At 38.3% G+C, this 25,217-nt stretch overlaps 1 protein-coding gene across 35 annotated transcripts in view; it reads right to left on the bottom strand.

Annotated features, from left to right (window-relative positions):
• The window catches only part of GPHN (gephyrin), a 2,535,134-nt gene that overhangs the window by 472,304 nt on the left and 2,037,613 nt on the right, over positions 1–25,217 (bottom strand). For 13 of the 35 annotated variants that reach the window (XM_044073932.1, XM_044073937.1, XM_044073924.1 and 10 more), the window contains one exon: positions 22,657–22,713. The exons of the other annotated variants lie outside the window; for them this stretch is intronic. In XM_044073932.1, the coding sequence (XP_043929867.1) occupies positions 22,657–22,713 (57 nt within the window). The remainder of the gene's footprint in view (positions 1–22,656; positions 22,714–25,217) is intronic. 35 annotated transcript variants of the gene reach the window in all.

The raw sequence follows: 25,217 nt of genomic DNA, 5'->3' as shown, positions 1-25,217 counted from the left end.
TTTACAAGCCTAGCCCATAGCATTACCCTGGCATTGTGCCACCCGACCTTAGTTCTCAGTACCTCTGTTGAGTAGAACCACTGGTATGATCTCCAGGGTAAATTTTCTATTTCCCATCCACTCATTAAGATTTCTCTTGAAGAGTATGCATGGCATGTACTTAACTAGGCATATCCAAAAATTGGAACAACCACAGAGGTTCTTCACTAAAAGAATACAGGGCATAAATAAAATGCCGTATGCAGACCACCCCAAGGCCCTATCCCTGTATTCTGTCTCCTACAGGCTTTTGAGGGGAGATCTATGCTTGGCATACAGGGCACTGTCAGACCCCACTCTGATGGACCGTATATCCACAGAAGAAATAGCACCAAAATTAACCATTCTAAAGACTTAAACCTTGTTTGTGATATAAATAGGACTTGCTGGAGAAATACATATGTACCCAGAGACTACTATGGAACAGGATCCCCACGCATGTGAAGCAGAGTTCCTCCCTAACCCAATTCAAGTGCAACTTGGACAATTGGATGGGAAACCAGAAATTCATCCCTGGTTTGGCATTTACGTTTCTAAAGGACACAGGTAACCTGTAAATGGTTCACCTCCCAGGCCCATGCTTACACTTATCAAATGTATCAGAACTTGTCAGAGATTTGGGATGCATGGCTAAACTTAAAAAGGCCCTTGTGGTCATTAGCTAAGTAAACACCTCTGAACCTATGGGAGTGGAGGTTAGTTTAGGGAATCTGCCCACCTCAACAGCACTTTCCCTACTAGCTGACATCAACCAATAGCAATACAACAAAGAAAAACAAGGGAAAATTCCCCAATGAGGCACTTCCATGAACCTGTCAAGGCCAACAATAATAATAACCATGCATAAAACAGACAGGTGCAAGACCTGTGTTTCAATTAGTGGTAAGATACTCTGAGGATTTACACTCATATTCAAGCTATGTACCCTTATGCCCAAGGGTTTAGGTTATATGTCAGAAAAATGGCTCTATGGAAGATTTTTGCTTTGGTATCGTGGCCCTACTTCAACATTATTTGGTGAGATAACTCATCTGCTTGGAATCCTGCAAAAAAGTGATTTAAGAAAGGACATATATCATTCCAAATATACTAAGCAGAAAACTGCACATTTTAATGGATTTATGGTTGGCATTACACAGCAATCCCCTTATTTTCAAATCTTACAAAATATGTTTGTATATAATATTTGGTGACTGAAATTATCACTGTTCTGTTTGGGACAGGCTTTTCAATACATATCAAGTCTCTCTCAGCAGGGATCTGAATGTAGAATTGATAAAATCATCAAGCAAAGGAGAGTATTATTGCTGGAACTAAATTCATCCATACTTCTTAGCGAGCACCCTTCACAAGGTGGACACTGTTTTTACAAACTCTCACAAAGAAGACACTGATATACAAGCTATATTTTATATAGCATATATCATGGACAGAAGTAGGTTAAAAAATAAAGGCAACTGGGTACACAAGTCCCGGGATAAAAAAGTGCCCAATTCTAGCAGGCCCACTGGTGCAAAGGCTGGAAACATTTACAGTGTAGAATCCTCAAGACAAAGAAACATTCCTATAATGGAATTACGCCAGGCTCAGGGGGAGGATTCCCCCCTATCATAGAAGGAAGTAGAACCCCCCCCCCCAAAAAAAAAACACAAAAACTGGCAGGTCATAAAGATGATAGAATGGAGTATTGAGGATAAGAAAGAAATGTATTACTATTATGCAAGCAGCCCAGAATTTCCAGACAGAAGCTATACAATAAGATTAAGGAGAAATTAGAGAAAAGAAAACTACTTGCATAAGAAAAACTGTCAAAAGCTTCAAATGGAAATTTGTATTCATTAACTACATCAGATTCATGAAAAACATTACATAGATCAAGAAACCTTGGGATGCTTGGAAAACGAATCGACCGAGGAGGAGCAAAAATATAAACAACAAAACCTAGAGGTTTTTGAAAGGTATGAAAAAGAAATATGTACATGGGAAAGAAAGAGAGATCTGGCATGATGTAATATTTATGCTATGGAGAAAGTCAAACTAATCAATACAAAAAGGAGCTCCAAAGATATTTCAAAAGAAATATAGGCAAAGGCACCCAGCTATGGAAAATTTAACAATACCAAAATAAGATCACAGTTAACTGCGGTGGTGGTGCTGCGGTATCGTTGTCACCTCACAGTTAGACGTTGCCCATTCGATTGTCAGTTAGAGCGTCTTCTGTGTGGCAACATGCGTGAATGGGCGTTCCTTCGTTGAAGGTTGTGAGTTAGGCCCAGCAAGCCAGTACATAAAAATCTACTGCCAATCATTAGCGGACCGGAGTTCCGCTGTGGCGACCCCTAACCGGGAAATGCAGAAAGACACAAACAAACAAACCAAAATAAGATCACAAAGGGGGAACATAGAACAGAAAATTAGTAAAGTAGAAGTTAAACAAACAGAAGCTGAAGTTAAGGAATACCTGTGAAATAAGGATTTAGTGTAGAAAGTCTAATGCATGTTATGTCACAGCAGAATAATTAACTCCAAAATAAGGAGAAACAAGTTGAGCAGAAGATTTCAGAAGAAGAAATATGGAGATAGGAATGTAAGATATGATACAGTGCAATATGTATACAAATGACAAAACAAAACTAACCAATACAAAAAGCAGCACCAAAGATATTTGAATAGAAATACAAGCAAAAGCATTCAGTTATCGAACATTTTACAGTACAGAAAATAAGAAAACAAAGGGGTAAAGAAGAAGAGAGGATTAGTAATGTACAACTTAAAGAAATAGAAACTGAATTTGTGGATTACCTGTGAAATGCAGGAGTTAATGTAGAAAATCCAGTTCTGGTAACATCACAACATGCTAGAACAGTGAGTCCTAAATTAAGGAAAAAGAACTTATTTTGGAGAAATACCTATAAAGATCATGTGGAACATAATAATGATACTGAATGGATAGGAGGAGTAAAACAGTACAAAGTTCAAATATACAGAATATGAAAAGAAGTAACAGCTAGAGAAACTTAAAATTAAGAAAAGCTCCAAAAATGGAAAACCCCAGGCTCAGATGCAGTACATAACTTTTGGCTAAAAGTATTTATATCTTTACATGAAGACTTAGCCATGAGTAAGAACTACTTATGCGCACACCCCAAACAGACACCAACCTGGTTAACAACATCTTCCTTAAGAGTGAACTTGCAAGCTACCCAAAAACTATAAACCAGTAACTTGCCTTCTGATGAAGTATAAACTATACATTGAAATTGATACCAACAGAGTTTATAGTTATTTAAAAGAAAACTCAGTCATGGCAATAGAAAAAATGGTAACAGAAAGCTATATGTAACAAAGGATCATTTATTGGCAAAGTCAAAATGGAGAACTGTAATGTCAAAGTCAAAATGGAGAACTGTAATGTCAAAGTCAAAATGGAGAACTGCAAAAAAAGGGAAGAATGTAAGTATGGTATGGAAAGATTACAAAAAAGCATTTGACAGCATCCCACATTCATGGATAAAGGAGTGCTTACAGATATACAAGATACACCCTCCATTGATCAATTACATTACAGTGACCGTGAAACATTGGCAAACCACTTTGCAGCTAAGCCATAACAAAAGACAAATTGTTTTCCCAGAGATAAAAATTTAAAGGTGGATATTCCAGGGTGACTTCTCACCTTCTTATATAGTATAGTTCATCACATGAGGATCTGAAAGGACAACTGAAGAAGTCAAAACCTTCTCAGATGATACAAGAATGTCATTTGGTCTTGATAAATGTGCAAATGCAGTATTTAAAGAAAGAAAGCTGTGGCACCAAGAAAATGTCAGTCTGGCAGAGGAATGTGATATAAAAGAGGTTGAGCAGGAGGGAGTGTATAAATTCTTGGCAACTGATGAAAGATTGACAATAAAAATGCACAAATGTGAACAAGATTCAGTAAGGAATATTTTAGAAGACTGAAATTAATACTGAAAACATCCCTGACATCTATAAACAAAGTCAAAAATAAAAACTAATTTGCTCTTCCTGTTCTAACTTACAGTTTTGTGGTGATTAACTGGCTTCAAAAGGTACTGGATCACTTGGAAAGGAAAACATGAAAAATGCTTCAAGCTTACCAAATTATATATAAAAATTAATGTATACTAAGATTATATATTCCTCGTTGTGAAGGAGGTATGGTTCTCCTAGAAATTTAATACATGTATAGATCTGCAATCATAGGACTGCATGCATATATGCTGACCTCATCAGATCCAAATACAGTGAAAGTTTCGAAACAAGAAGAGAACAAGTCTAAGATGACTTCTTTGCTTAGATTAGAAGAGGCATATTGGTGTCAAGTGGGAATGAAAACCAAACCAGAAGTGGACAAAAATTAGGCAGCAACTGAAAGTGCCAAAAAACAAAAGAAAGAATAAAAGGAAAAGGATCAGATAACATGGCAAGAAATGGGGAAAAGGCATAAATATAGCAGCAAGTACAGAAAACTCCTGGAACAACCTCACGTCAAACAGGACCTGACACAGAAATGGTTAAGGAGAGGTGAATTTAAACCAAAAGATGAAAGGTTAATACTGGCAGCACAGGACAGTGAACTACATACAAACTCTATTGAGCATGTGGGAGAAACAGACAAATGCAGGTTCTGTAAAACAGAACTGGAAACAGTCAAACAAACATTGTTGGGTGTAATACAATAACGGCAGAAGGCTTGTATACTAAAATGCATAATACTGTGGCAGTTGTACTGCATTTGGGAATTGTACAAACATTACAATACTGAAGTATAGCTGAGCAGCATTGGACACATGAGGCACAAACCATTATAGAGAATGCTGGAGTTATATCACATATGATCATCCATTACCAACAGTTCAAAAAACAGATGAAGAGAAAACCAGATACAGTAGTCCATGAAAGGGAGACAAAAGTAGCATTGATTATTGAAATTGCTACACTCTGTGATCATGGTGCCTTACATACAAAGTCATAAAATACCAGGATTTGCAGGCAGAAATTATGGCAATGTGGAAGAAGGATACCCAGACAGTTCCAATAATAGCAGGAGCAAAGGACTCTCATATAAAATAATTTACAATCTTATTTAGACATGCTATTGATACATGGAACTCTGTATAAATTGCAGGACGAGTCAATTATGGGCACATTGTGGGTGCTGCAAAGAGCACTTTTGCTTTTGGCCAACATCAAAGACTGAAACTATACTATGAAGTTTAATCATATTTTGACTTGGGAATGGGGTCCATTTCCATCATGGTGTTAGAAACCCAACAGACTTGAAGAAATGAAACTGGGATTGCTTATGAAATCACTATTCACTGCTTATTTTCAAAAAGTACAGTTGCGTACATGTTCGAGTGTATTCACTGTTGCAGTCATTATACTTGGATTATCTGCCTGCAGGTAGCCCTCAGTCGGCCTGAATATGAGAGACTTAGTATTTCTGCGTCGGTTGCTGTCACTTCAGTTCTGACGTCAGGGGTATAAAAACAGGCAGCCAACACCATTACATCACTTTTTCTTGCCCCAAATGTCAGGAGCTCCCCAAATAGCGAGCAAAGTTATGGTGGGAAAAACACCACCAGTAAAAAGTAAATACCAATAACCCAGTAAGGAGTGAGGAATAGACATAGAGAGGATAGAGAGAGAGAGACAAGGGGGCTGGAGGGTGGGAAACTAGGACTGCAACAGTGAATACACTCGAACAGCTACATTTATGGTAAGTGTACACAACTGTACTATGTTCTTCATGTTTCACTGTTGCAGTCATCACACTTGGGTTGATTCCCAAAGCTGAAGAAACGGTGGAGGCATTCAAGAAGAGTTGGGGCTGGCTAGTATGCCCTGCAGGACTGCTGTTGCAAAACCCGCCCTGGATTTGGAAAAGATAGGTAGATGGTAATGCTTGATGAAGGTGTGTACAGAGCGCCAGGTAGCAGCTTCCAGAATGTCCATGGTAGGGACTCCCCTGAGGAATGCTGTAGAGGTAGAAGTTGCCCTAGTGGAATGTGTTCTGACCCCCTGAGGGGTTGGTTTTCCACGGTGTTTATAGCAGAAATGGATACAGTGTGCTATCCACTTGGAAGTTTTTTGTTTAGAAATGGCCTTGCCCTCTGCCCCTGGTGCAAAACTGACTAGTAACTGGTCAGATTTCCTGAAGGCTTTAGTCCTATCCAGGTAGAATTTGAGCTGCCTGTGCATGTCCAAGGAGTGCAGGAATCTTTCCCCTTTATTTTGACGATTAGAGAAGAAGGTTGGCAAATGGATAGATTGGTTGAGAGCCACACTGGACACCACTTTTGGCATAAAGGAAGGGTTAGTACTGAGGGAGACCCTGTCAGCATGAAAAATAATGAAGGGTTCCACAGCGATAAGTGCTTGTAGCTCAGACACTCTTCTAGCTGAAGTGATGGCCAGAAGCAAGGCTATTTTCCAAGAGAGGAATTTTAACTCTGCTGAAGCTGCAGGCTCTATGGAGGGTAGAGTGAGCTTTTCCAGTACAAAGTTAAGGTCCCAAGCAGGGGTGGGTGCTCTCCTTGGTGACCTTAGGTTGTTTGCCCCCTCAGGAACTGCTTGATGAGAGGGTGAGAGAAGAGAGGTGGCTCAGTGTTGTAATGAGCCGAGATGGCAGAAGCATAGATCTTAATGGAGGAGAAGGATAGGCCTCTGTGGAGTAGATCTGCTAGGTAATCCAGGATTAGAGGTAAGGAGGGCAGTGCTGTGTCCTCTCCTTTAGATTGAATCCAGGAACAATACTTTTTCCACTTATCAGCATAGGATTTCCTTGTACTGGGTCTTCTGGCTTCAAGAATGATGTCCAGCACCTCTTTGCTTAGGCTGGTCACTGGGGGAGAATTCAAGGAATAAGCTAGGCTGCAAGATTCAGGGTTTGCAGTTTCGGATGCAGGATATGTCCCTCCTGCTGGGTGAGGAGGTTTGGGATCTGGGGTAGGTGCCAGGATGGCAACAGTGACAGGCTGCGCAGTAGTGGGTACCAGTGCTGTTGTGACCAGTCCAGGGCAATCAGGATTGCCCTTGGTTTGTCCTGTCTTATCTTGAGTAATATTCTTGTGAAAAGAGGCAGAGGGGGAAATGCATAGATTGAGAGGTTTACCCACTGGAAGGATAGGGCATCCACTTTCCAGGCCCTGCTGTGAGGTGTCTTGGTGCAGAATTTGCTGAGCTGATGATTGTAGGGGGAGGCGAAAAGGTCCACCTCTGGGGTCCCCCATTTCAGGGTTAGAAGGCTGAAGGTGCTGGGGTCTAATTGCCACTCGTGGGTGTAGCAGATTACTGCTTAAGTCGTCTGCCAGAAAGTTTTGTTTGCCTGGCAGGAACTGAGCTTGCAGATGAATCTGCATGTCCAAGGCTGTTTTCCAGAGGGCCATGGCTAGCCTGCAGAGTGGGTGAAAGTGGGTTCCCCCCTGCTTATTGATGTACCACATAACTGTGGTGGTGTCTTTTTATAAGCAGGGGTCCTGGTGAGAGTAGGGATTTGAAAGCTCTGAGAGCGTGCTGAACTGCTAGCATCTCTTTTTGGTTGATGTGCAGATGAATTTGACTTGGGCTCCAGTGGCCCTGAATGCACTTGTCATCCAGATGTGCCCGCAGGCATAGTCTGATGCAACTGTGGTTAGGGTCTGGGTGGCGTGGGGTTGAGTAAAAGGAAGTCCCTTGTTGTGGTTGCATTCTGTTGCCCACCAAAGAAACTCTGTCCTTAGACAAGGTATGATGGTTTCCAGATCCTGAAAATGTTACCACCAAAGATTTTTTAAGTACCATTGAAGTTTCCTCATATGAAGTCTGGCATATGGAATTAGTAGGATGCAAGAGGTCATGAACCCTAGTGCCTGCAGGATTTTCCTTGCAGATAGCTGAGTTCTGGTGGCCATTTCAGTGAAGTAGCCTGTCAGATAGGCTTGTTTTTCTGGAGTAAGGAATGCCATATGGGATGCTATGTCTAAGCTTGATCCCAGGAATACAATATTTTGACTGGGGACTAATTTTGATTTCTTTTCATTGATAGGGTATCCCAGGGAGGTTAGAAGGTTCTTTACAAATGTCAGGTGCTGCAACAGCTTTTCCTGTCTGCCTGAATCAGGCAGTCGTCCAAGTATGGGTAAATTTGAATCTTTCTCTGTCTGCAATAGGCAATGACTGGTACCAGGCATTTTGTGAAGACTCTGGGAGCAGTGGATAAGCCAAAGAGGAGTGCAGAGAACTGATAATGCATAGATCCTGCCCTGAAACGCAGGTATTTTCTGCATGAGTCTCTGATAGGGATGTGCGGATAGGCTTCTTTTAGTTCTAGGGTGGACAGGAAGAAGCTGCTGAAGGGTAAGCATTTTGAATTTTGGTACCACCAGGAAGGTGTTTAGAATGGAAATATCTAGGATTGAATGAGAAGTGCCCTCTTTTCTGGGTACCAGAAACAGTCTGGAATAAAACCCTTGACCTATTTCTTCTGCAGGAAGAGGATGAATTGCCCTTAAGGAGAGCAGGGATTGAACTTGGTTTTGTGCCTCTGCCTACTGGTTTGGAGAAAGGTCTGGGAACCTTTTTGGGGGTGGCAGTGAGTGGAAGTAAAATTTGTACCCCTGGGATACAACGCTGAGGACCCATTGATCTTTGGTGATGGAGGTCCAGTTTTTTGCATGATGGGTAAGTTTTCCTCCTAGGGGCATGAGCAATTGGGTAGAGGTGAGGAGTGGGGTTGAGAAGTCATTGTGAATTCTTTCCATAAAAGGGTGGCTTAGCACTCCCTGTTTTAGAAGTGGAGGCACTCCATTGCTCAGATCTCAGCATACCCTGAGACTGTAATCTGGGGGGGGGGGGGGTCTGTTTTCCCTGGGTCTAGTTTGAGATGGCTTTAAGGGGGCTGAAAGGCCCAATGTTTCGAGGGTCAATACCTACTGAATCTTGGAGGCTGCACTTGCAAAAAATCTTTGACTGTCTGCATAGCTTTTTCTTCCATCTTTTTTAGAACCTCTTCTGCTTTGGTGCCAAATAGATTGTCCTTGTTCAAAGGAGCGTCTAGTAATTTTGATTCAACATGGTCTGGCAAGGTCTGTTCCTTAAGCCAAGCATGCATTCTCAGTACAGAACCAGTGACTGCTGCCCTTGCAAGAAGTGTCTAGTGTGTCAAAGCCACATTGCAAGGTATGCTTGCTGACTTGGCTTGCAGAATGCATACACTCTTGTAATTCTTTATTTTCTGCACAGTCTGTAAAGGTAGATAATTTTTGCTTAATAAGTTCCATAATATGCTGTTGGTATTTTAGCATGTGAAACTGGCAATTCAATGCCCTAATGGTGAGAGTTGCAGAGGTGTATACTTTTTTACCCCATCTGTCTAAAGCTCGGGAATCCCTGTTCAAAGGGGTGGGATTTCTTAGCTGTAGTTGCTTTTATACCGTTAGGCCCCTGGGAAATGACCTCTGGGTCAGCAGAAGGATTTTTGAAAAGAAATTTGTGAGATTCAGGATCTTTGTAGTACCTGTCAGGTACAAAACCGACAGCGAGGTACATTGTGGTCTGGGCCTAAACATGTGACGCAGTAAGAATGGAAATCTCGGTGTGGTATTTGCTTTCCACAGGCAAGACAATTGTTAACTTTTTATGACATCAGTTAGAGCAAGAAAAAAGAATCCCCAGTGGGGTACTTAGCTTTAGAAGACTTCAGGATGATTCAATTCGGAAATGAAAACTCAGGAAGAGGCCGACCGGCACTCATGCAACCTGCTTCTGCTTCAGGCTCCTTGGCAAGAAAGACTGATGTAATGGTGTCGGCTGCCTGTTTTTATACCCCTGATGACCTGACGTCAGAACTGAAGTGACAGCAACTGACACAGAAATACTAAGCCTCTGGTATTCGGGCTGACTGAAGGCTACCTGCAGGCAGATAACCCAAGTGTGATGACTGCAACAGTGAAACACGAAGACCATCTGTATTTCATTTACCTTTATATTGTCTATCTATATACCACCAACGCTGCATCCTACTATACTTTTCATGATTGTACATGCACATTGTGTAGAGAATTGTTTCTGATATTTTACACATCTTTTTGCTTGGTTATGAGTCTGTTGGACCTTTACGTATTTAGGTAAGTTATAAACTGCAGAGATATGAAATAGCAAGATAGAATTTAAAATGATATAAATATATACAACTGATTTTTTTTCAGTTATTGATGACTCATGGAAGAACAACAATGGATCTTGACATTACCTTCTTTAATCAACGTTTACATACCATCATTTTGACAGATTTTCAGGACATAACAAATGAACATTTTGAAAACACTACAAGAATATGCATCAGATGTCACTGGAAATTAATATTAAATCTGAGGAACACCTTGTGAAATGTCAGAGTTTGTTAGCCACTGTAGGAATGTTCAAATACTCATTAGCTCTGTGTGTAGTTAGTAAGTACTATTAAGCATTTTCTTCTCATAGCCAGCTTGCAAAAACATTTAAATATTTGGAAGATTAATGATAAACAAGCTTTATGAAATCAGTCAAAGCTCTGGTAACCTCCTAACTTCCTTACTGCACTGAAATGGTGTAAGCTAAATGTTAACATTCGCAAAATTATTTTTGCATGCTATTTATTTATCCCAGTAAGTGTAGATTCCTTACAGACTTCCACTGGGACCAATCAACCAAAAGTAAATTGTATCACTGTTGTTTTATACATTAGTAATTTAACAACCTCAGACTGAGTTATAACTTGGAAGGGTTACTGAGGGTCACACTCTGCATACCGGATGGGTGAGGAAACAAGGCTATCCCACAGGAAAAAATTATAAGTTCTATTTAGTTAAGTGAGCCCACCCAAATGGTCTCCAACAGACTCTACCAATTCATGTTTAAGGACCACTAGCATTATCTCCTTTAAATTTAGGCATTTTAACATAAATGGATTTGGAATATCTTAATTGTTTGGTCTTTAATACCAGACACAAATCCATGACTTCAGACTTTTTCTTCCAAGGTTAGATTACTTCACACCACTTGAAGATAAATCTTGATCACTACAAACACGAAACACTTGAAAAATCATAACGTTTTATTCAATGAATATTAAGTATGAAATGAGATATGAATGTTTCCTCATTCATATTAAATATATTTATTTACATACTACTCCCATGACATTAATAAGCAACCTGCATTTCATTGCAGTCTGTCTGCAATGTATACTGGACCTGTAACTTTAGTCACAATCAATATGCATATATATTATTGAGAAATTTTTGACAGTCTGCAAAAATAAAGGGAATACATAGAATTGTGGGTGTAATAGTGCAACTCCATTTTCATGGAGGCCCTCAGAAAATGAGAGCAGCAGTAATTTCCTAACCTGTATATGTCATTATTTTTTTTTCTTCCATAAGCAGAGAAGTTTATCTAAGTAGATTGAAACATCACCACGACTGGGTATTATCTCTTTCTCTCCATATATATATATATATATATATATATATATATATATATATATATATGTGTATATATGTGTGTGTGTGTGTGTGTATATATAGAAATATATATATATATATGTGTGTGTGTGTGTGTGTGTGTGTGTGCGCGCGTGTGTGATCTATGTGTTAAGTGGTGATTCATATGATTATGCAAATTATATATTTATAAAATAAATATATTTATAAAATAATTCTCTTTGATTTTTTGAATACCGCCATTCCATGTGGTACTCTGATTTGCTCATCTCTGTGGTATATTAATCTTATAAGTGCTGACACATATGCACTCCAGTCCTGTAATGTACTTTATATGAAAGTGCAGGGAGAGAGAGAATATTGCTTTAGTTCATAGGTTGGTATTAGGCTATCGGCCCTAGGGCCTATACAAGCCTAGCCATAACAATGGCTATTTCTTCCCACAGTATTTACTTCCCTGGACCCCTGTCTAGCAGGGCAACTGACGTGATCCCCGGGGTGAATTTCCTATCTCCCATCCAATCATCAAGGTTCATTTTGAAGAGGGCCAAAGAGGTGCTCTGCTTGACATGTATGGGTGGTCTATTCCAGAGTCTGGGGAGTCTCTAGGTCAGGAACCTATCCCTCCAGCATGTTTTGTTCATTGTGATGACAAGGTTTAGATCCCTGGAGCGTGTGTCTCTGAGGGATTGGGATTTCTTTAAGTGCAGCATGTCCAACAGCTCTGGGTTTGACATGGCCTTGTATGTTAAGCAGAGATTCCCTCTGAGTAGACAATATGCAACAGAGTATAGGTGGAGTTTTTTTAGATGGTCAGCATAGGGCATCTGCTTTAGGCCTGTGATTCTTTTAGTGAGGTATTTCTGCAGCCTTTCCAGTTGTTGCAGATGTCTTGAGAGGTACATACCAAACGGGGTGTTGTATTCTATAATGGGTCTAATGAGGGATGAGTACAGTGGGACAATGACCTCCTTTTTTCTGGATGAAAAGCCCTTAGTGATGAGGTGTGCCACAGAGAAGGATTTCCTGACTGTTGTGGCGATGTGGTTATTGAAGATGAGACCACTGTCCACCAATGTCCCTCAGTCTCTTACCACACTTTCGGTGTTTAGTGTACTGCCACTTATGTGGTAATTCATGGGTACATGTTTTTCCCAAACGGGATAACTATACATTTCTTGGCATTGAGCATGAGCCCATGGCTCTGACACCAAGCATCTGTTTCTGTAAGGCCCTTTTGTAGAACATCCACATCATTCGGGGATTCAATAATGGCTCCCAGTTTGCATTCATCTGCGAACTTTGTTAGCCAGAGTCCCTTAGTGTTGGCCTGTACTTCAGAGAAGTAGATGCCAAACAAGAGCAATCCCAGGACTGAACCCTGAGGTACTCCACTTGTCTGGAGCTGGATTTGGAGTCAGCTACTTTTAGAGTGTGGGTTCTGTCAGTAAGCCAGTTGGCAACCCGAGTGACGTAGGGATTAGTGCCTAGCTTAGAAAGTTTATCTATGACTCCAGAGTGGGTGATGGTGTCAAAGGCCTTGTCAAGGTCCAGATAGGCTGTGTGGACCACCTTACCAATGTCCACGGCTTTGGAGACTGATTCAAAGAAGTCAATCAGGTTCAGGAGACAAGATCGGCCCTTTACAAACCCAAACTGTGTGGGGTCCAGTGTTTGAAGGTTGCCAATGTCTTTGTTTAAAGTTCCACGATAATACGTTCATGGCCTTGCAGATCAGGCTCGTCAGACTGATGGGGCGGTAGTTCCTGGGATCCAAGGTGGATCCCCCCTTGTGGAGTGGGATAACTGTAGCTGTGCACCACTCACTGGGCATGAAGCCTCAGGTGAAGCTATGATTAAACATGACACTTAGGTGAGGTGCCAGTTCATTTTGTAGTTCAAGTAGTAAAGGAGGTTTTAATAGTATGCTGTTTTATTTATTCTTTCATTAATTTATTCTGTACTGAATATTAGTCGACAGTTTGAATTATATTTTTATATTTAACAGTTAATGATAGCCAGCACATGAAAGAGCATGGTGTGACAATAAATAAAGTAATTAAATAAACAGATAATGACAGATGATTATTTGACTACAGCTTCCATGAAACATCTGAAAAATATTAATTTTAGAGTTCCTTCAATTAAAAGGTTGTTTATTACAGAGAGCATTTTAGGATTTTCTCATACAATATAAAAAAACATATCCTGGAGGGAGAATGGATTGGTCTTCTGGGTTAACTATGTTAATAATACTAATGTGTTAGTATTACTGAATACTGCATTCAAATACAATTTAAATAATAATGGCTGGTTGGATATTCAATTTTATAAGAAATTTCAAAACAAAAAGATAAGCAATTTATCCTACTGACAGAGACAATTTTCCCCATAATATTAAAAACATTTACAGTTATACTAAATAAGTCAGTTAGTTTTAAGCGGACTGGAGTTCCGCTGTGGCGACCCCTAACCGGGAAAAGCCGAAAGACACAACATGTAGAATTCTATTAGAAAACAAGTAAAAATTCTTAATAAATACTGGAGTTTTATGATGAAAGATCCAAACCTTAAAAAATGAAAAAAAAAGCCTTACTTTTAAAATCTCCTTTTCAAACCACTTCTCACTTTTGGGATCTTACTCAGAGCATTCTTCTCTCTCCAGACAGGATCGGTAAAATATTAACTCAGGGTACTGGAGATGTAACAGACTAACAGCAGCTGATTGTGAATATGCATTCTGCTACTGTTTTGAGACACTGTATAAAATATCAGTAACGTTATGGAGCAATACTTGTACAATTGGTAAGATTTTAGCTTTATTTAATGTTGATTCTTCACTTTTTGCATTAAGTGTGATCAAAGATCATTATTATTACACAACTTTATAACTGCAGCGAGGAATAAAATGACAAGGAATCGGAAAATGTCTGCTCCTCATTTAAAGAGTTTGCATACGCACTATGCATGCATACATATACATAGATAGGTATAGATATATATAGATATGCACACACACGCGCGCGCACACACACATCTTGGATTAGAAGGTATTTAGATGACACAAGTGTTTATAAGTAGTAGCTGTTAGTTTTAAAAGTCTTAAAATGAAAAAAGTGCAATTAACACTGATAAAACAGTGTAAAGCAAAAACAAAAAAACAGGGCACTACAGATCATCAGCTTCTTACTTGAAAGTATAATGACAGATTTAGGCATGTTACTTGTCTTATATAACTATCTCTTCCATGTTACACTTAAGTATGATACCATATTATATATGGATACCGATTCTGAAAACAGCTGCTTGAAATGGCGCAAAAATTGTTTACAAAATGAATTCCCATTCCAAGGAACTTGTTTATCATGAAATATTACTCAGTCTGGATATGATTAGCATAGATTATAGACTTATAGGAGAAAAATTATTTCTGGATTTACAGCCTTCACAGAGGACATATGCAAGTTATACTAAGACTAGAGGCACAAACCCACACAATAAATAGAAAATCATTTTTAACTTTTACATCCAGAAGACAGACTTGTATTACATAGAAAGGTGCTAGGTTGTAGAATCAGTTACCACTATGCATTAAACAGTCTCAAAGCAATAATGTATTTAAGAAGAGGGTTTCTTGTTGAGCAGATCAGAGGAATTTGACTAATAATGTGAATGAGTCTGAGTTCCTCATGGGGCTTGCAGACTGAGTACATGAATGCATGAACTATGAACTTTCTTAGAAAGGGCTGTGATGATACAAACAAATGAGAGTTGAAGCATGGTTACTTAATCTGAAATTAACATCTTCTTGGTTTGTCAGTGTTTTTACAGATGAACGCACCCTGGCACTCCAAGTTCTACATATCTGCTGTAAATACCATATGCACATATAGGGCCCAATGTGTTAACAGGAATTCTTCACTAGGATTCCTATTTTTACATATAATTAATTGTAGTACACATCACAAACCTTGTTGACTGCTATAGCGTACAATGTGCCAAAGAAATGAGTAGTATACAGTGCCACTTGCTTTCTACACCATTCACTCTGAATGGTGGGCACAGAGCTGACATGGAATTCTTTTTCTAATTTATTTACCTATAACCTTGCTAATGAGGCCACCATCCACATTAAAACCAGGTTTCCTAACAGTAATGCAATATTTTTTTCAGCAAAATTATTTTTTCACAAGATGTTCATGAATGACCGCAAGTGTGAACTCTATTCTCCAATTCACTCTGCATCAGTTTTTGTAAAATGTGGATTGAATGAAGTGTAACAGATGGTACTGTTGCAAAATATTAACTTCACTTCTTACATAAACTGCAGTTTAGTTGTCAGGGAAGGAAGTTCAATGAAATCCACCTAAACTTAATTGTCAGACAAAATGCTAGGGCCAGCAAATATCATTTCACCAGGGGAAAAATAAATAAATACATAAATAAAATTCATATGGAGGCTCTACAGTTGCAAGTTAGTTTCAAACACCATCTCTGAACAAGCCAAGTTTCCCACTTTTGCTTCTGGGTACATTTTCCAAGTAAAGTGGATTCTTTTGATGTTTTCTAAGCAGAAAAAAAATGTGCATTTCATGTACTTTGGGGTTATTTTCAGCTATACTTCGGTTCTTGTTTTTATTTTTGGTTGTTATTTTGCATTATTCTTTTTATATATATTTGGTCTGCTATTTTACCACCCCTATGGATTACTAAGAAAGCACTACAGAATCATTATTATTGGCTTGAACAACTAGCAAGACAGACAGATAGGATCTGTTTGTTCAACCTGTCTTACCTGAATGATAGCACTTCAAAATCATGTTATTCATAATGTTATAATGCAGTGCCAACATTAGAAAATTAGCATCTAGCATTGGTATAGAACTTACAGCTTTCTGGTATTCCATTATCATAGGTGACTGTGCAATCTGTTTAAGTTCTATGATCTCTAGATTAGAGAGGAATCTGCACAAAATTACAATACACTGAAGACTTTATTTTCTGTTCTGCAGAAGTGCAAAGTTTTATATTGACAAGGAATCACTAAAAATAGGATATGAACATAAAAAATCACTCGAAATTGGCAGTAAGCGAGAGTGTGTGCGCAAGTGTGTGGTACAAATGAACTCCCGTGGCAGGGCTGGCAACCTAGTGGTGTAAACCTTGTATCGAGATGATTGTCAGTGCTGAAGTAACACCCCGACCCCATGTGCAAAATGGTATAAGGGGGTTGAGGATGGATGGATGAACCAGAAGACATGCACTACTTAGACTGCATGAAAACTGGACAACATGGCCATTACCACTGTGTTAGTGAGTGAAAGCACTAGGAAGTGGCCACAAAATTACTGTACCTGCACAGTAAAAATAAAACTATATTTTTCTTGTTTGGTTCCAGGACTGACCATATGGATGGTGGATAGGTATTTAGATGGTTAAACAGAGTGAGGTCACGTTTCTTCACCTACACAAAAGTGCAACCTTAGAGTAGCTTATATTAACAAAGTCGAACACCCAAGACCATATTTTTAATGTTTTCCATTTCACATATTTACTGAAATGGAACATCACTGCAGTGGGTCTTGATTTTAGTGTACTGCAACCTGGTGGGTGAGATCAGTTACCCATTTTTCCACTGGTCAAGACATGCATGAATGTAACAGGCTGCACCAAACAAACATTATGCAAATCAAGCCCATTTTTTCTTTTACCACCTGTAGCATATCGTGCATGCTGAATGTATAGATTTCACCTAAATGTATTGTGTAACCATGATTTTATAACATGGTGATGATAAAATATGTATGTTTCTTTAAATGTTCATCAGTGTGTACAATACTGGAATATTCTTGCAGTAGTTCAAACAAACGATTAGCCAAGCACAAGAACGTAGACAATATATCAATGGAGAAACAATGAGAAGTGCTGAAAGATCGGTCTGTAAATATGGATTGAGAGAGGGTCCCATCTGGGCTAACCTATGGACTGTCACTGGAGGATTGTGCTTAACTTCTGAAGAAAACAGTAAGGTCTAGGACATGGCCTACAGCCTGGGACTGGATTTTTGGAACTGAGTGTTTTGTCTATCAGAAAAGCCTACAGCCTGGTAGTGTACTGTTGCAACACCCAAATTTGAAACTGAAAGTGGGGCTGAGGAAAGAGGCCTACAGCCTGGGGCTATCCTGCAAGTTGTGAGACAGATTATATTCTGAGATGACATTATGGACTGGTGAACTATGTGAAAGCTCTGCTTACGCCATGGTTTGAAAAGCAAATTAGATGACATTTTAAAGTTAAATAAGTATGTGTTTTGTGTTTGTCCTATATCCAATGCCTTCACAGATCCCACACACCCTGCTTACATGGAACAGCTATTCAAGAGGCATGTTAATGCAAATGCCAAACATTCAGAGATAAGTTTTATTTTACTTGTAACTTTTTTTTTGACACTTCAGCTTTAATTTCAGGTGTCCGAAGTCGTGATTCTACCCCTAATAAATAAAATGTGAAATCAAGTTGCACATTATTTGAACAAAGGGCAGTATTCTGTACTTAAAATCTTATTAGTTAAACTCCAACACAGTAACTTTGGCAGTAGTCAGCAGGACTACAATTTGATAACAAAGCAATGTGTGGTTTACTAGCATAGTTTTACGTTAATAGCCAGATGTTGGTGTTCAAACGGGAATCAAGCTTCTCAACGTTTGTTAGTCAGTGGCTGACGTAGCCAACTACTGCATTCTGTTGTAAGAGTATACTGGCAATATCAGGTTCATACTACTTACCCAGAACGTTATCCAGATGGCAGGCCAAAGAATACAGATAGTGTTTGTGTACCCTATTTCCTTATCAGCCACTAGGAAGGGATTTTGTTTTACTATTTTACCACCACACTGTACTGCCAGCAGTCTTGAAAAGTAGTTAACAGAAATTGCACTTGCTGTCAGCTGGCTGAGGTGCATTATACGAGTAGCCAGATAAATTTATAGGTGAGTGGCTCCATTTTAGGACTGATATAACTTCAAATGACAATGTATGAACTCATGGTACTGCAGGGGGGGGGGGGGCATGAAACATACTGCATTAAAGACTTCTCTAGGCAAAATCATTCACTGTGAGAAGCAGTTTGTACACTGATTCATAGCCAATAAATTATGTTAGTTTTCTGCAAATACAGTCAGATTTTTTTTCCACTTTCAGATAGTTATTACTAGTTTCAAAAATTTGTAGGAATAGTAAAAGTTAGTATAAGCCTCCTTGCAGTCCATGGGATAAAAAAAAAAAAAAAAAGTAAAAAGCTGACAAGTAGAGAAGGGTTCTATTTAAATTCAGAAGTCCAGTGTATCTAATTATAAATGTCATGCTGAACTCAGTGTAAAGGCACACATTCTCCATGCAGAAAGAGCTCACTTACATAAGAGGAAATCAGAACACAGTCTGGTCTAACTGAACTGCGAACTGATGACAATTATTATTGGAAAGGTTCTCTGTTAATTTGTGTCTCTCCTGCAGAGCTTTGCATTGTCTTGTCTCAAGATTTTTAAACATGCAGACAGCATGATACACCTCTTGTTCTGCAGTCATATTTTATATATATATATATATATATATATATATATATATATATATATATATGTATATATATATATATATATATATATATATATATGTGTGTGTGTGTGTGTATGTATATATATATATATATATATATATATATATATATATATATATATATATGTGTGTATATAGATATTTATTTTGGGACTTGATGGCATACATACCTTCAGCATCAGACGTGCACGAGCTTTATCATCACATGCTATACAGAGACAGCAAAAGCAGATAGCTTTGTATATCCCCCTTTCCTTATGTGTCAATTCTATGCAGCCCTTTTGGTCATAACAATGACATTTAAAATAGGCACATTTTAAGAGATAAGCAAACCCAGAAAAACTGCCCGATTGACGAGAAGATGAACGACACGCCAATAACCTTGTGGAGTGAAACACTTGTGGCTAACAACAGGAAAAGAACACTGATGAGAATTAGCAATCAACAGTTATAATAAACTGTATGAAACCATCTTCAAGTGAGTCTGTGTGTAAAAAAAAAACAAAACAAAGTTTACATGGGGCCCCATGCATCAATATATAAGGCTGCACAGCAGGAGATTATATTTTCTTAACGAGTTATAATACTATTCACAGAGCTATTAGAGTAGAGAGAACTAAAATAGCAGCCATGTTTAATCAACTCCACCTATCACATTAAGTATTGTGTGGCAAAACTTATATTCCATTTTAGAAAGGAGAACAAAAGCAAACTAAAAATACAATGTACCACAAAGACTATCTGTTTTGAAAACCAAATCTGCAGTACTTACTATATGGAAACATATTGCCAATTTTTTTTTTTTAAATAGTTGTTATACTTTTAAATCCATTAAATCTTTATAACACTTTTCAGTTAGTACAGAGATGACTGCTGAAACTCATAACAAATGAGTATAAAATAAAAACTGCATGTAACCTTATACAAGCCAGGTGTCAATACCCTCTCATCACAGGAATACATTTACAACCAACTCCAGTTAAAAATGAATGGGTACAAAGATGGCCAGTATAGTCTGAGAAGTTCACTTTTACATGCAGCATTATTTTTCTTTGATGGAAGTCTGCTCAAAATGGTCTGAGACTACTTCCTTGATTTTAGAGATGTGCAAATTTGGAGTGCCTGTAAGCTTGCATCTGCTGATGACAATTTCCTTTCTGTTCCACCTATTCTGCTCTGCGTTGTCCTTAGTATTATTTTCTCTGTAGACTTCCATTGTTTGATGGAGTTAACACCAAAAGGAATCACCATTTCCTTAAACGTCCCAAACCTAAGCCAGTGCTCTCTATCAATACAATGTGGCTTAGGGCTAAATCTTACCACTTCTTCAAGCCTCCATATCTAATAAGCTACTTTTCCCAAAAGCAATTAGATCCTAGACTCGCCTTCAACAAGTGTTTCACCAGTTACTCAGACAACTAATGCTGTCACTCAAATTTCCACCAGGTGTACCCAATCTCTTACTCCTAGTCACAGATATGTGCACATGAGACTCTCCACCTGTGCTCAGATATGAAACCTTTTTATTATGGGGGGCTTTCATATCCTTACATTCATGGATATCATATCCAAAACTACTTGAAAATCTACCTCTCTACATCTAGAATAAGTCACAGATGCACACTGCATTGCACTTAAGTGGGTCCTTCCCAATCCTGTCTTATTTGAACTGCTTGCAGAACCTGATAATGTATTAAATCAAAATAAACAACTCTACATCCACACATTCAGCTGTCTAATAGTCATTCTTCCTTCACTCTCTATGTTCTTTGAGGCAATTTATTTCTGCTGCCTGTTACCCAATCTCTAGAATATCCTCACTCAATAATTATAATATTTCTTCTCCAAACTGTCAGTCAGAACTGTTCTCAAATTCCACCTACTCCCAAGCATCAGAAAGTTAAGAAATCACTTCCTCTCTACTGTTTCTTCATTTTGTCTACTGTCTCTTAAGTCTGGCATTCTCTTTCCATTTCCACAAATCAAGTTGACAAGTTATCCTATCTTCATCACGCATCAATCTGTTTTATAGCTTTACAGTACTTTCTTTTGATACAACACTTTGTAGTTTTGCTGCTGTATGCTGTCTGTCATAATTAGATTCATAGATTGTTACTAGGCTAATGACCAGTGGGACCTTGCTAAGGCTAGCCAAGTTTTCCTGAAAGAATAATGTCTTGTATCCAAAGAGGACTTTGAGGGCCGGGTATTTACAAGCTACCTCTGTCCATAATGGACATGGGTGCTAGGCTTTGGTGTAAATTTCTTATTCCCTAGCCACTGGTCTAGGTTGCACTTAAACTGCATAATAGAAGATCTCAGCTTCACATGACTAGGAAGCCTGTTCCATAGGAGGGGCAGTCTCTGAGATACACATCCATCTCTCCAGTATGTTCTGCTTAAGTCATGGACAAAATTCAGGTCTCTAGACCTTGCATTTCTGGTACTGTTTGATTTACAAGTATGTAGGAGCTTCATAGGTATAGGGTTTGCATAGTGCTACTAAGCCAGGCACAGATCACCCCTCAGCAATCTGTAGGAGACTGAGTAGAGGGAAAGGGCTTTAAGATGCTCTGCATAACTAAACACTTTTAGAACAACATACACAATAAGCCTTCAACCAGCAATTCCTAGCTCAGAAGGATGTAGGCTATCATCTCTTGCCACAAGAGTTTAGACCACAAACCTTTTAATGTAAAATAAAATGTAAAATAACTAGTTTGTAGCCCAAGTACTTAAGGCAGAACAGAAACACTTATAGTTCTTGCATCAGAAATCACCCACAATCGCATGAAGAACTTTTATATTTTCATCCAATATAAATATTACAAAATGATTAAATTAGATTACTAAATAATTTAACAATGTAAAAAAATCAATAACACCCTTAAATGTTTTGCATCATGCATATCAGAGAACTAAGAAAGTCAAAAACAAAATTTAAGAACCAATGCACCTTTTTTTTTTTTTAAAGAAAAATATTCTTTTTCCCAGAATACACTATTAATTTAAAAATCCCAATGCAAACAGGCTGCCACCTCAGCAAAACTTCCTTACAAAATATTGCTACTTTTTGCATGCACATTTTCAGAACAAGGGGGGAAGAGAGGAGTAGGCGGGAAGGTCCCTCAGTACTAGCGTGCTCTTCATCTTACTTTCATATGTGAAGGTGCTACACCTAACTTACTAAATAATAAGAACCGCGTTCTGCACCAGGATTTCTCTGTTGTGACGCAATAAACTTTTAAATAATAAGAACCGCGTTCCACACCAGGATTTCTCTGCTGTGACACACCAAACTTATTAAATAATAAGGACTGTGTTTTGCCCCAGGCTTCCTCTGTTGTGACACAGTGTGCGTAGCGGTAAAAGTATGAGGAAAAAACATAATATGAAATGTTAAGTAGATGGGATGCTCTGTGAATTGAATAAAATAAACAATGAATATGGAGTGAAAAACAAAGAGATTATGTGCTTGCTGGAATCTTGCAAACAAAATTCTTTAAAACATATTTACTTTGAGAGATCCGACTCTATTTGCAACTCCTTTGATTTCGTCTGGTCGTCTAATTTGCTACAGTGGAGGGAAATGGTAGAAACAGTAGAATAAGGAAAATGTGAGCTCATAATTTTCTGAAATCCATTAGCAAAGCACGCAACATATCACTAAATCCTTGGAAATTTTTTATAGTGCTACTTTGCCACTGATGGGTATCCATGATGTGGAAAATGTAGTAACAGAATAAAAAGATATCCTGTTATGCAGCTGGCTGTGTTTTGCCATTTTTTTCCTTGTTCTTCATGCTGTACTTCATAAATCCCCAAAAATACAGAATACAGTAAACAGCTTATAGAAATATGTGACAGTCACTCAGCAATATTTAAAGTTTCTGACACAAAGTGCAAACTTTTTGGGAATCCACTTACTGTCAGAGCAGTATATGGGTTACATTTTCACAGACACACCTGTTACCATGTACTTGCTAAAATATATAAATCAAGCTCTGCTGTGTTAGTAATGGTCATCGCACAAACATGCATACCAGAAATGTTTTGGTTAGGTCAGTAAATAACAGTGAATTTACAGCAAAATTTGATACCACAAGTCTTCAACATTTAATACTTTCACAAACATGAAACATGCATTTTTTCTTGATTCTGGTCAGTTAATCACTTTTTATACAAGTCACATCGGCTATAAATATAGTCATCACACAGCTGCTATTATTTTAAGTTTGTTAAATTACCTGAGGAAATCCTAGCAGAAGGTTCTTACTGGATATGACTTCTGTGAATGCATTCATTCAAAGTTTCTTCTTCAGGAAATATTTTTGGCCAACAAGAACACATTTCTGCAGTAATAACACTGTCTAAGATACAGCATAATGACAGTCTTTGGTCTTGAATGAGTTTACTAAGGGACAGTATTTACAAACAGGAAATAAATAACTGAAACTTTACGCAAGTTGTTGCAGTGTTTTGCTATTCCGAGTGAAAAGTAAGACACTTTTAAATTAAACTTGCATGGATAACTACAGTAAAAGTTCTCAAGCATTTCAAAAAAGCAAGATCAAAATTGCATCAGAGATCTCTCAAAGTTTGCTTTTAGAAACATATTACATCATCTTAGCTATCCAAAAGAAACAGAAAAAAACAGCCTTAACACCTCTCTCTATATACAGCTAAGATTTCTTCTTTTTTTTTCATGTCATGATAATATCTACAAACATATATGCAAAATCAGAGTGCCAATGTGTTTATGCTGTTTTACACAAAATATGTATTACCTCAGAATATAAACATCACTGATATTCCCTCTGCAGACACACTGCACTTACTCTGGCTAGCATCCCCTCCATTAATTAAACCTTCACCTTATTTCTTACTATTTTTCCTTTCGCTCTCTGTCCTCACCTTCTTTAGCACTATTTAACCCTGTCCTATCCTAATTTCAATTCTCTATATTGTTTCTTCCCTACTACACTTGCCAGGAATGCTTGCTTTCCTCCCTTATTGTATTTATCCAGCCATTTCTCTTAACATAGCTTGCATTCTTCCTTTCAATGGAAAATCATATAGCACTACTTAACAGGCTAATCATACACGCCTCATCCCCTTTTGAGTGCATTCGGAATTCCTCACCTTCTGCCAGCATGAGCAAAACAACCTCATGACCTCTTTTTTTTACCCTGTCACAGATTTCTTCCTAGTCTACTTCTGCCACATCTTACAGTTTCCTCGGCCACTGACACTTGCACAACATAATTAATTTGTCTGCTCTTTCCTTTCCATTTTACTAAATTTACCTACTATAACCCACACCCCTCCTCATTCTAACAACAGTTTTACAACCTTGGTGTTAATATTCTCATTTGTAAGTGATACTCTTTTCCAGTTTCTATTAGTTGTTGACAGACTTTCTTGTTCTGCTCATCCCTCATCATTCCTGCTTCTATAAAGCCTCTTATTTTTTGTCCATTCATCCTTTGTATATCCCTGTACACACAACCCTCACCTTATCTTATTCCTTTTCAACATTTCTCACATCACCTCTGCATTATTTCTACTGTATTCTTCCTCATCTCTTCTCTCCACTTTCTTCTCAATAATTCTTCCACTGCAACATTCACACACCCATATTCAAGCCACTCAGCATTAAATAATACTCGACCACCAGCTTCCAAAAGACCTTTCGTCACAGCTTCACTACATTAATTAACACATTCTTTATTCTCCTTTCCTGCATCAGATTCCTCTTTGCTTCCATCTATTGCTTGTTCTTGAGTCACTCTTGCACACTGCATGTACATTCACATTTTTTCTTTTGCATCTCTTTCAGTTTAAGCATACATACGTTTCTGACCCCAGTTTTCCTGTGACCTTCAAAACAGCTATAGTTACCATATATTTAATAAAGTCCACCATTCAGCACAGAGCTGTTGTCAAGCTGTTTTTCAAAGTCCAGGGTCTGACTCTCAGCATGTATTAGTCTACTGTGAAATTCTGAGCGAGTCACTTAACCAGAATATGATCCTGGGATAACTGAAAAAATCCATGTGAATCAGTCGTCTACCTCAA

Source organism: Protopterus annectens, chromosome 6.part0 (assembly GCF_019279795.1).
Source record: "Protopterus annectens isolate FY-2018-M chromosome 6.part0, PAN1.0, whole genome shotgun sequence".
In the NCBI taxonomy this organism is placed as follows: Eukaryota; Metazoa; Chordata; order Ceratodontiformes; family Protopteridae; genus Protopterus; species Protopterus annectens.
The sequence above is the reverse complement of the archived record's forward strand: the minus strand, read 5'-3'. Positions and strand labels throughout refer to the sequence as shown.